The 12,998-nt window shown below is 40.0% G+C and overlaps 1 protein-coding gene across 1 annotated transcript in view; it reads right to left on the bottom strand.

Annotated features, from left to right (window-relative positions):
* The window catches only part of plxna3 (plexin A3), a 193,602-nt gene that overhangs the window by 92,334 nt on the left and 88,270 nt on the right, over nt 1–12,998 (bottom strand). The window contains exon 6 of the mRNA XM_053625650.1: nt 832–955. Coding sequence (XP_053481625.1) covers nt 832–955 — 124 coding nt within the window. The remainder of the gene's footprint in view (nt 1–831; nt 956–12,998) is intronic.

Genomic DNA, 12,998 nt, shown 5'->3' with positions numbered 1-12,998 from the left:
GTCCTTTGGCAGTCCTGGGGCTTGAACTCCTGACCTTCTGATCAGTAACCCAGAGCCTTTAACCACTGAGACACCACTGTTCACACTCAGCAAATGACAAAAGATCTAAAGTTAATATTGGGTTTTAATTTTAATAACAGCACTGGTTTTGTCCTGTTTTAGATTATGATGGTATTTCCTACATGCACGCTTCAACAAAAAAAAAAAAGCAACTTGGAAAACCACTGGATTCCATTCAGTTCTGTTTAAGGTTCATAATAAATGCTTGAAGCAGTTCTCGTTGTGATCTCTATCAAATGACTGCTTGCCTGCAGCTTTCGCTGCGAATACAGATACACCGGAGTATTTTTATATACGAGATCACTCTTCCTTTGTATCCACGAGCACGGTTGCAAACAAAAAGCATGGCATACGGTTTACGCTGTTATAGCCATATTTATTTTGAGGTTCCATCAGTGAGATTTCTCTTTAAGGCAGCTTTTAGCTTTAGTGCCCCGTCATCAGGAAATGACTTGCAGAAACAATGGAAACTACTGCAGTTCATTCCTTTAGCAGATTTTAAGCTTTATTTGTTACGTTCCTGGGTCTGAATGTTGTTTGTGGGAACTATATGTTGTGTTGGCTTTTTGGCCAGGGTTGGGGGGGTTGGGTCAACTAAACAAAAGTAATCGACTTCATGATGGTAACATTAACGTCATAACTTCATGGCCGCATCACAAAGTTTATATCGGCACGCTCCGTCGTGTTTTATTCCTTGCTTAAGCAACTGAAAAATGAATTCCACAATAAAGGGCAGTGCGCGATCAGAGGCGGTGAAGGACGTGTCGTCACCTGAGTGGAGGCCGAGGTCACGGACATGTTCGCGGGGGTGACGGTGATGTCGACACACTGCTTCAGCTCCGTGCTGAAGTGCTGCGGCAGCTCCCATTTCTGACACGCTTCCTTCCTGGAGCATCTGAACACAAAACGCAACGTGTGGATTAGACCAGAAAACATGTGACCTGGGATCAAACATGTGCCAATGTTTACACAATACAGTAACACTATAATTAAAGGCTTTGCGTGTATTGAAAGTGGGATTTTGTTTATATAGAGTAAGAATTCTTCTAAAATTGTTTTTACTTGAGATTACAAAAGCGTTCGTTTTGTCCCCCCATCATTAGGCTGTACAGGCGAACGCTACAGCAGGGGGGACGGGGGTCTAGGGTTTTCCATGGGTCTATGGTTTTGACTCGCTGCTACAGGTTTATTTTATTCATTGTTTATTTATTGAAGTTTTTATTACTTCATTTTAGTATTTTTAGTTGATCATTTGTAATAAATGTAATCAATTGTATTCATGTTTTCATGTTATTTGAGTTCATTTACTTTATTTTGTTAAGTTTATGATTTAAATGTGTATTATTCCCCTTGCGTTTCATTTAGTTTATTTTATCTTCGTGCATGTGATTGTTTTTGGATGTTCGGCATACATTTCCTAAATTAAACTAATTCATTAAAATCCATGTTTTCATTTTATTTTATTTCATCTTCGTGCATGTGATTTTAGTCGGATGTTCGGCGTACGTTTCATTAATCATTTTATTTTACTTTATTTTTGTTGGATTGTTTAAATGGGTAATATTTTATTTTGGTGCATGTGATTTCGGATGTTGTGCGTCCATTTAAAATGAAAGTAATAAATAAAATGAAACATTTTATTATAAATGATCAAATGTATGTTTTAAAACGACAGTAAAAATATTGCAAGAATCTTTAGAAACTTTATAACACCCAGAAAACCTGAGAAATCGAACGTACGCACTGTTTGTGATCTGGCGTCAGGAATGAAACGTAGAAAATTAACTAAGATTCAGTTTGAATTTCTTTATTTCTTTGGCCAAGCTGTATGCAAGTCTGCTTTCTCGATCTCACGAACATTTCAGATAGATACTGCTTCAGCTATAACCTCAGCAAGCAATGTTTTTATCAAGTGCCCCGGTTATTACTGGGATAGTTATGTTAATAACGTTACACATTAAATGCACTTACTCTATAGGAATCTTAATCTCACCAAGCTTCCTGTCTGAAAGAACAATTTATACATTTCCACACTAGTCCCTGAATTTAAAACCAAACACCCAAGCGAAAACCTCCAGCCTGAACCAGAGCTGCCCGCAGTAATCTTTATGAAGCGGCCCAGTGCGAGCGTCTCTCTATACACATCCATGTTTCGTGTTTTGTTTTTCTTTCTTGGTGTGTAAGAGAGAGTGGCCCGGGTTTTTCCTGAGAGCAGATGCGCCGAGCGGCAGCCGGATATTAAAACATTCATAACGCCGGCACGTTCGTCAGACGTGTTAATTGGAGTTAAAAGTTGTACACGTTTGTGCTAGGCAGATGAACTGACGAGGACGTATGTGATGGTGTGTGTGTGTGTGTGTCGGTTTGGACCGAGGTTCCTGATGACTTGCAAATCGACTTTCCTCCATGCATACGCTTAGAGACGCCACAGGCTAATCTGACCATCTCTATTCATAACATATGCAGAATAAAAGCACAGGGCGACATTATGGTTCCAGTTAGCTGCTCCGAAACGTGACCGATACGCCTGAGACCTGGATTATCAATCACTTTGTCAACAAGTTCTCAAATTCGAATATGTATGAAAGTATGCTGATGATTTATTTATTTATTTATTACTTTTTTAAGATTGATGCAAACAGCACAAAAATGGGAGTCGCACTGCAGAGACAGCCAGTGCTGAATCAACACATACTGTATATATTTACTGTTTCACTTGCAGGGCTTACAGCCAATCTCTATTTTAATCTAATCCATACTGCAGAAATATTCCGTCTCTGCAGTTTCGGCTGACTTAAAGTCCGATGGCGCTTGAGTCAGGATGCGGCAGTATATAAAACTTTTAAAGCCAACAGCAACACGTTATGTCTATCTGACAATTCTACCATTTTTTTTTTTTTATTGTTCTATTTAAGAAATATGGACATGGCAGGATAAAAACAATCAGGTTCATTGACGTCGCAATGAAAATATGTCCGTTTGCTTGAGGTACACGCACTATGAGTGGGTAATGAGCCATGTCGCACTTAGTACCAGACTAAGAACCATGCATGATATAAACTTTTCACAAGCAGAATCCCACTGGAGATCGTAGCTGTCTCTCGTATGGCTTACGGTGATTTAATACAGCCAGCGGGTTTGGAAATAAGAGGGTTGTTACGTTTTGGAAAATGGAAAATGAAATGTTCGTGGGTAAAACAGTTCTGGAACTGTACTCCATACGATCTAATTTTAGCGAGCTTGGTCAGAAGGTGTTCATTTTCTATAACGGCAGCTCTGACAGCAGTTCTAGCTGCGATTTACTGTTTATATGGCGATTGTTTATTTTCTGCGAGGAAATGTTTCTTTAGGATGTTTGGAAAGGAGTCTCCAGTGTTAGTGTTTTTTTGAAGTCGGAGATAAAGCTGTAACTTTAAGTTTTCCAACCCAGTAACATCTTCAGGACGGACGAGGTTAGCTTTCGCAGTTTGTCTGTAACATGACAACAGCAGTCTTATGAACAGTCTGGTCAGAGAATGTCTGTTTATAGCTGCTATAACATGAGTGATAACAGGAACTTACTAACATTAAACTACCAACAGATATAAAGTATGACACGCCCTTCTATAATTAATAGAAACATAATAGTAATTGTTGGCAAATTGTTATGGTATAAGAGGAATAAAACACATCGTGACGCACTGGTACTGGAAAATAATCAACGTTGGGGTCCGAAGATGTTTTCAGAAGGTTACAGAAACGTTATTTTTGCAACGTTGATGTGTTAATGTTTCTATGTTGTAAAAATGTTGCAGCAACAGTTTATTTCGCAACATTATACAGAAAACGTTCTTCTTTAGCGCGATGGTGTTCTTAGCATGAGGGTATGTTTTTGCGACTACAAAGCACATCGGGAAGTCGCTCTGAATAAGGACGTTTGCTAAATGCTCTAAAGGTTCTCAGAAGACGCAGAAAGTCTGACATATTGATCTTCGAATCGTAACGTTCAGGAAATTGTTGGCCCAGGGACAAGCCCCTCCCCTTCTGCTCTGTGGTTCATGATGAAACAGTCCAACCTGCCAGACTTCATTTGTTCAGTGAATGCAGTGCCTCATACAGGCTTAGACCCTAATTTAAAGACATTACAGTATTTTTGTACGTCTTGAATGGTAGACGGGTGTGTGATTTGAGACGGCTCGTGTTTTCCTGCTATCATCTGATGTACGGTATGCATCATCAGTTCAGGCTGAAATATCAGGCAGATATCTAACAGCTATGCTTTTACAAAATGATCAGCTGATACCAATGCATGAAAAATAACACTTTGAAAACTCTATTCACGACTGAAAATAGGACATGGTACAGGGATAGAAATCCTCCATTTACATAAATCTGGCTTTTTACATTGCTACTGAATTGTGGGTGGAGAAAATGGATCATGTCCTAATTTGAGACTGGCGTTCAAATCCATAAATAAAAAGTCGGAGCGCCAGACAAGATGCAAGACACCCAACAAAATGCGTTATGTTTCCCACTCGACTACACAGAAACGACTGATGAAGATCCACATAAGAAGGTGAAACGCAGGTGAATCTGGCATTGTGTCTCAGATATCCTCCTTTTTATTCCCTACGGCTGCTTTTTCCACGGGGCGTCAAAGCATTGTTGATACTGTTGATGGCTGCCGTTTTTCCACTCGTGACGTGCACTTCTTTAATGATTTGTTTACTTCTAATTACATCCATATGTCTGAGGAAGGAATGTTTTTAATTAAAGGAAACCAGCAGTCAGGACGCGTCTGTACGTTCATCCACATTCAAAGATCAACCGCCTCATCTCCACGCGTTCGCAAAATGAGATTTCGCCCAATTACACTCCGCTCCACTTCCTGGTGAACTAGCACTAATGTGATTTGTGATAAGTTGCTGTTCTCCCAGAGTGGCATGATCATCATCTCCAGACGCTAAAGCAGAAAGAAAATGCTGGTGATGACATTAGCAAACGAAGTGTGACCTAGATCAGTCTCGGTCTACATATTTCACCATCTCCTCTCCTGGTTCCAACAGGTACTGTATTCTAATCTCCAGTTACAGCAAAGAAAAACATTAATGTTGGATTTGAAAGGTTTATGCCCTACAAAAATTATACAGGGATGTAACCCAGTAGGGGCAGTGGTCGGGGCAGTGGTCGGGGCAGTGGTAGGAGCAGTGGTAGGGGCAGTGGTAGGGGCAGTAGTAGGAGCAGTGGTATGAGCAGTGGTGGGGTAGTGGTAGGGGCAGTGGTATGAACAGTGATGGGGTAGTGGTAGGAGTAGTGGTAGGAGCAGTGGTAGGAGCAGTGGTAGGGGCAGTGATAGAGGTAGTGGTAGGGGTATTGGTAGGAGCAGTGGTAGGAGCAGTGGTATGAGCACTGGTAGGGGTAGTGGTAGGGGCAGTGGTATGAACAGTGATGGGGTAGTGGTAGGAGTAGTGGTAGGAGCAGTGGTAGGGGTAGTGGTAGGGGCATTGGTAGGGGCAGTGGTCTTCTGACCGGAAGGCGATGAGTTCAGATCCCAGCATCACCAAACTGCCGCTGCTGGGCCCTTGAGCAAGGCCCTTAACCCTCAACTGTTCAGTTGTATAAATGAGATATATGCAAGTCACTGTGGATAAGACTGTCTGCCAAATGCTATAAATGCAAATGTTTATAAATGAATACGGTCTTTGTAATGAACGGATATGTCCTATACAAATATGAATAAGAGACGTACTATTCAGGTTTGAACCGGGAAAGGTTCAAAGAACATGTGGTTGAGACTAGAGACACACACTGGGGCTGGGATCCCTCGAGAAGCAGCAGAAAAGTTTTAAAAAGTAGGTTTTTACTTTCATTCGAGTGTGAGCGAACAGTCAGAAGTGGAGCGTTTTGGAAAAAAAAGACATTCATTAACATGCATTTACAGCGTTCATTCATTCATCCTTAGTAACTGCCTGGTCAGGGTCTCATGTTACCATGCTTATCTCAAGTTGAAACTTTTCATGAACTAGCATGATGTAGCTGAGGTTCGGGGGGGTGGGGGATTCCTTTTTAGGCCACGCCCACTTGAAATCTGAATCCAGATGCAGATATTTGGAGGCGATACAGGCATAGACACAGATAGTGGCATTGCATTACACATCTACTAAATTCTCAAGTGCATAAATCCTTACATAAACATATATAGGTCCCGTCAGGGTTTAGTTTCATCTACGCTTAGTTCAAAACAGACTGAATTTTATACCAAATGAGTCAAATCCTAATATACCATAAAATGTTTGGTATCATTTATAATCCTAGTTCAAGATTTTCCAGCACAGACACATGACTGGCAGCACTGTTCTCAGTAATATGAGTAACATGATGTCATTCATCAGACCTTTAAATTAAACTTGCTTTTAACATCCCTAATGCATCACAAGTTGAAGGGAACCTTCGTTTTTAGTTAATTTGAGGTTGCCTGTTTTCCCAGCGAGGGGTCATTGCTTGCTGCTAATGTGGAAAAATGCCAGTGACAACATTAACACCACCACTGTGACCTACTGCTGAGGAACTGAAGGTCGCTAAAAAGATCAGTGAGCTCAATAAACAGGGGGGTTCAAATGATTTTCAAGAACGGATTTTATTTCATCATTTGTTATCATTTTTTTCAATAATGTAAGCCAGTAAAAGTTTGGTCTTCATATTGACTGAAAGCAGTAGGAACAATAATGGATAGAGGACTGTTCAAATCGAGTCAATGTCAATCAGTAATGTTGAGTCTGAAACCTCACGTACTTTTAGTGTGAGCAGTTCACACAGGGAAACTGGGTAAGATGTAGTGCACCATCAGTACGCAAATAATATAATGAAAATAGTTTATTTTATTTTATATTTATGTTAACACTGTAGACACAATTAAAGAGCAAACTAATTTAGACCAGACATTTTGGGTTTCAAAACTGATGGTTTAGTAATGTGAGGTACCATGTGCGATGTTAATATGGATGACGGTTATGGTCATACTCAAGTACATGAAGTCTTCTCAGGAGATGCTTGAATAGCTAACTAAGGGTTCTTTCCTTTCTAGACACTTAAAAATGATAGGTGATCTCTCTGTTCAACATGAACCTATACAGATTCCTTCAGCGCAGCGAACTAAAATAATTTAACCAAATTTAGCAAAGATTTAACCTTCCACAATTCCCCCACCCTCCACCACCAAAAAGGTTGGAGGGCATATTATATAGCAGTTTTTCCTAACAAGTGAAATTCCATTACCTAATGGCCCATTTATTGGACTCTAATGCAAGGGTCTCAATTCTATTCCTGGAGAATCACTGATCTACAGTTTTAGGTTTTTCACAGTTCCAACCTGGAGCAAAAGGGGTTGATAATTGGATAGTTGGATTAGAAGTGTCTGCAGAAGAGAAATTCCAAACTGTACAGGGGGAAAAAAGGGTTGCTTAGTGGTTCTTTGGATTTGTAAAGGTTGCTAATTTCTTAAAGATCTTTCTCTGGAACCCGCTCTGATAAAAAAAAAAAGAACATTGTCGAAGGTTTCTCGGAGCGACAAACTTCAAGGACATAAGCCTGTGTGACTGGAGTCGGGACCCCTGGTAGTACAGTATATATCCTGGTTATCTCCAGTCCTACTGCTGGTGAGCTACCATCCTGTAAAGCTTAGGTCCAAAGACAATCTAAATCCAACAAGGCTTGCTCATAGTTTTAGGAGGCTCCTAGTTTCCTTTGTTAGGAACCACACCGCACGAGAGAAGCTCATTAGCAGTATGAAGATATTTAACTAGAAGGAAAGCAGAAGGCAGAAACTTTGGTACTTTCCATTATAAAAACTTTGGATGGAGTGTGTGTGTGTGTGTAAGCTGGTATTCAGGAACAGGAGAGACACAGAAACGAGTAATAACGTTCAGTCCAAGTTCTAGATAAACACTTTACCCAACAGCCTGACCCGAGTCAACCCAATCGTTTCCCGGGAAGGAGAGCTGTATAACTATCTTTCTGAACCGAGCCATTCCCCCCCTTTAGACCTCCTCTGCTCTCATCCACCTGATCCAATTCAAGTTCCCAGAATTCAATTACGCTCCCTAATTTCTTGTCTTTCACATTAGATCAGTGGCCGGCTATGTCCCAACAGCACAGTATTCCTCTTCAGGCTATAAAGTGTTCCTTTATTACACCGCTGGGCCACCTCAAACTCCTAAGTAACCAGAATCAAAATGGAGGGGAAAAAAACTTGCAAATTTCTTTCAGACAAACTCTAAACACACCCATCTTTGACAACTTTATACAAAAGCTCTCCAAAGTTCCTCAGAAAAGAATGAGGAAGAGAAGGGATCGATTAAGTGCATTAATTGATAAATACTGAGGACTAACCGTCTCTGAGTCAATTGTCTGCTTGGGTCTGATTATTTGTGAGTGAGGCATATTGATGAGATGCTGTTTTACTTTTTGCACTTCTTTGTGAGTTTCTGTCAGTCATCTGAGATCAAAAACATCCAAAAGGTGAATGTTCATCAATTTACTCACAGGAGCAACTAAGTCTTTCAGCAATTTCAGTTTTCAAGACTGATTGAACGTCTAAGGTACTGTCTTGGTACTGGCTCTGGACCAATACAAAGGTTTCGGCACTTGCTTAAAAACAAGAACAACAAGGCTTGGTATCTGCTCAGAATTTTGAGACAGACGTAAGACCAACACCAAGGTTTTGTTACCTGCTCAAAACCAACATACAGGATTTTGTACCTGATTAAAATGTTGCCAACAGCTCAAAACTAACACCAAGGTTTTGTTACTGGTTTAAAACCAATGCCAAGGTTTGGTATCTGCTCAAAGTGTTGGTAATGCTCAAGAACAACACCACGATTTTTTTAGTGGCTTAAGACCAACACCAAGATTTTGGTACCTACTCAAGACCAACACCAAGGTTTTGTTACCTACTCAAGACCAACACCAAGGTTTTGTTACCTATTCAAGAACACCACCAAGGTTTTGTTACCTACTGAAGGCCAACACCAAGGTTTTGTCACCTACTTAGGACCAACGCCAAGGTTTTTTTACCTACTCAAGAGCAACACCAAGGTTTTGTTACCTACTCAAGACCAACACCAAGGTTTTGTTACCTACTTAGGACCAATGCCAAGGTTTTTTTACCTACTCAAGACCAACACCAAGGTCTTGTTACCTACTGAAGGCCAACACCGAGGTTTTGTTACCTACTTAGGACCAACGCCAAGGTTTTGATGCCTACTGAAGGCCAACACCAAGGTTTTGTTACCTACTCAAGACCAACACCAAGGTTTTGGTACCTACTCAAGACCAACACCAAGGTTTTGGTACCTACTCAAGACCAACACCAAGGTTTTGGTACCTACTCAAGACCAACACCAAGGTTTTGTTACCTACTCAAGACCAACACCAAGGTTTTGTTACCTACTTAGGACCAATGCCAAGGTTTTGTTACCTACTCAAGACCAACACCAAGGTTTTGTTACCTACTGAAGGCCAACACCAAGGTTTTGTTACCTACTTAGGACCAACGCCAAGGTTTTGATGCCTACTGAAGGCCAACACCAAGGTTTTGGTACCTACTCAAGACCAACACCAAGGTTTTGGTACCTACTCAAGACCAACACCAAGGTTTTGTTACCTACTCAAGACCAACACCAAGGTTTTGTTACCTACTTAGGACCAATGCCAAGGTTTTGTTACCTACTCAAGACCAACACCAAGGTTTTGTTACCTACTGAAGGCCAACACCAAGGTTTTGTTACCTACTCAAGACCAACGCCAAGGTTTTGATGCCTACTCAAGGCCAACACCATGGTTTTGTTACCTACGCAAGACCAACACCAAGGTTTTGGTACCTGCTCAAGACCAATGGCAGGGTTTTGTTATGGCGTAAGACCAACACAGAATTTGGTAACCTCCTCAAGATTTGGTTACTGGCTTAAGACCAACCCCAAGATTTTGGTACCTGCTCCAGACTGGCACAGAAAGGAACTCATGATATATCAGATAAGATGCTGTACAGTGGAAGTTGCCTAGTGCAAAGGTTCTCAGAAAGCAATGAATAAGCTCTCATAATATACTTTACACAGTGTTGTGATTTACACACACACACACAACTTTAGATATTCATGTTACCAGATTCACCTGAAGTACGCTTAAAATGATTCGACTATTTTACGTTATTGTAAATCTTAAGTTACAGCTAAAACATGACAAAAAAAAAACCCCAACAGATTTATTGTTGACTCTCTTGATCTCTTTCTTTATCTGTCAAAGTGTTATACTGATCTTCTTTGCCCTCATATAAAATGCGTCTTCTCTTTTTTTGGTCTGAGCGTAATGCAGAAAATTCATGTCCATGTATTTTTTTCTGGCTTGTCAAGAAGAATTTTCCTCCGCACACACAGAGAACGCAGAGAACCCTCCTTTTGGAAATGCTGGTCTACTTCACAAATGTGACCTGAAATCCGAAAATGATGTAGACAAAGGTTTTGTTCTTATCCTGTTAAACTCAGGACCTCATTATCAGCAATGAGGAGCTCAAGTTTGATCAATTAATGTACTGTAAGCCATCTGTCTACATTTGAGAGTTTATGTTCTCCTTTGTATTTTAGCTTTTCTGTTTCTTAATGTATGCTCGTGTGCTAATTTTGTTTCACTTTCATTTTGTAACTTTAGTTCCACCAAGTTAATTGCAAGATTTTTAGATTTTTGAATTATTAAAATTATTATGTTCAGGGGGAACCCGATTAAGACGATACTCTGATTAAGAAACTAGCATGTAAACAGCGATTATTGATGACCTTAATCCGATTAAAGTCATACTCGAAGTAAACGCAAATGGAATTAAGTCGTGTGGAGTACTCCTGTTTTAGTCGCATTAACGATGAGTATTACAGACATGTAAACACCTTAATCACACTATTAACGTCGTGTGGGAGTTTTCACCGCATTTTGCGACAGGACACGTACACACACAGCAGTGCTCAACCGTTTTACAGCAAACAAGAGAGCACGGCTGCATCCGAAACCCCGTACTTACCTACTGTATAGTAGGAGAAATACACGTATATAGTAGGCGAAATACATGTGTTTCAGCTATTATATAGTAGGTAAGTACGCGGTTTGGGACGCAGCCCGCGGCATCAAGCAGTCGTCTATTTGCACGTACAGCATGACTAATAATTAACTGCACTTGAAGCTTTCGTAAAATTAAAAATAAAAACACCCAAAACTGTATACGGTCCCATAACGAAGACGACCTGTATGTCGATACGTGAAATTCTGGAGGGACGTCGGACGGCGTGGCGCGGTGACGTAATGACGTGTGCCGTTAATCCATCTATGTTCTATAACATGTAAAACGGGTACATGAAAGGAATATTCTAAAAGTGACTCTAAACACCTTAATCTCAATATTGTCTTATTCAGAATAAGGTCAATAATTAGATTACTGCTGTCCATGTAAACGTAGTCACTGACAGGGTGGTGAGATGTGGTCTGATGGGTTACTGTCACAACTTCACAGTTGATTATTTTGTAATAAGAGCACCCGGCATTGCGTATGCATTAAAGTATTAGAACGAGTGCAATAATATAAACCTGTGATTTGTCATGTGTCTGAAACTACATCAGAGGTGCTCCTACAGAACATTAACACCTTCTGACCAACCAGATTTCAGCATGGTCACCTTCTGACCAACCAGATTTCAGAATTCAACATGCTGGTGGTATAAAATTCTTATAACATTATTACCTGTATTATTATTATTATTACTGATCTGATTCATCTGATTTAGAAAAGTAATAAACACTGTGTTCTCGTACGAATTAAATCTCGTACTTATTTAATTGCCCACACCTCTGATCAGTGTTTGCACCTCCTTCCAGTTCTCAACGCTTTGCTGTCACCCGTCTCATTACATCTTGTTAACCAGATGTAAACCTTTTTTTGTGTCACTTGCATCCGGTGTAATTGCGATCCTATTTCACCTTGTTCATTGTTCCTTATACCACGGTGCTGTTAAATTCTCAAATCTCATTGGTGTTGATAATTTATTTCTTTTTTTTAAATATATAAAAGCATCTCTGACAATTGCGCCGGAGCTTGGTGTAATCAAGCTTGTTCACAGGTACTTACGCTACCGGTCAAAAGTTTGTGGACACTCGACTGGAATGTTTCTCATGATCTTAAAAAGCTTTGGACCTGAAGGTGTGTGATTAAATGTGTGAAATCGGCGTCGTAGACAAAAATATAATCGTGCCGACGTATTCGTTTCTTCCATTAGAAAACTAACATTTTATTTGCAAAAACATTTTTTTTTTTTTTAAACGGACGACTCGGAGCGAAATATTCCGAAAAGCAGCCGATAAGAGTCCAGCGTCGGTGGGAACTCCTTTAATACTGTTTAAAAAGCATCTCAGGGAAATTCCTCGAGAAATCGGGTGAGAAAACGCCAAGAATACATTTCTGGAAATTCTAGGCGAAAAGGGCGCCGACTTTGAAGATGATAAAATATTAAATTATTTTGATTTATTTTTGGATTTTTTTAATCACAACATAATTCCCATAGTTCCATTTGTGTTACTCCAGAGTTCTGATGACTTTATTATTATTATTATTTTAAAATGTGGGGGGAAAAATAATAAAGAATGAGTGTGTCTAAACTTTTGACTGGTAGTAGTATACCATGGAAACGCTGCAATAATCTAAGCTATTTAACAAAAAAAAAACCTTTATTGTTGCCATGGTGAAGCTTTCTTTAAGCAGATTTTTTTTTTTTAGCATTTATGGAAGGAGTCTCCAGTATCAGCACATTTGTAACGGTCAGTAAAGCCTGGATTATACTTGCGTTAACTATACACACCCAAGATGGCTGCTACAAGCATCCTACTTTTCTTCTTCACATCCTCAGAAATTTACACGACGCATCTAC

This window comes from Ictalurus furcatus, chromosome 5, assembly GCF_023375685.1.
Source record: "Ictalurus furcatus strain D&B chromosome 5, Billie_1.0, whole genome shotgun sequence".
NCBI lineage: Eukaryota > Metazoa > Chordata > Actinopteri > Siluriformes > Ictaluridae > Ictalurus > Ictalurus furcatus.
Note: the sequence above shows the minus strand (reverse complement) of the source record. Positions and strands in the feature narration are given on the sequence as shown.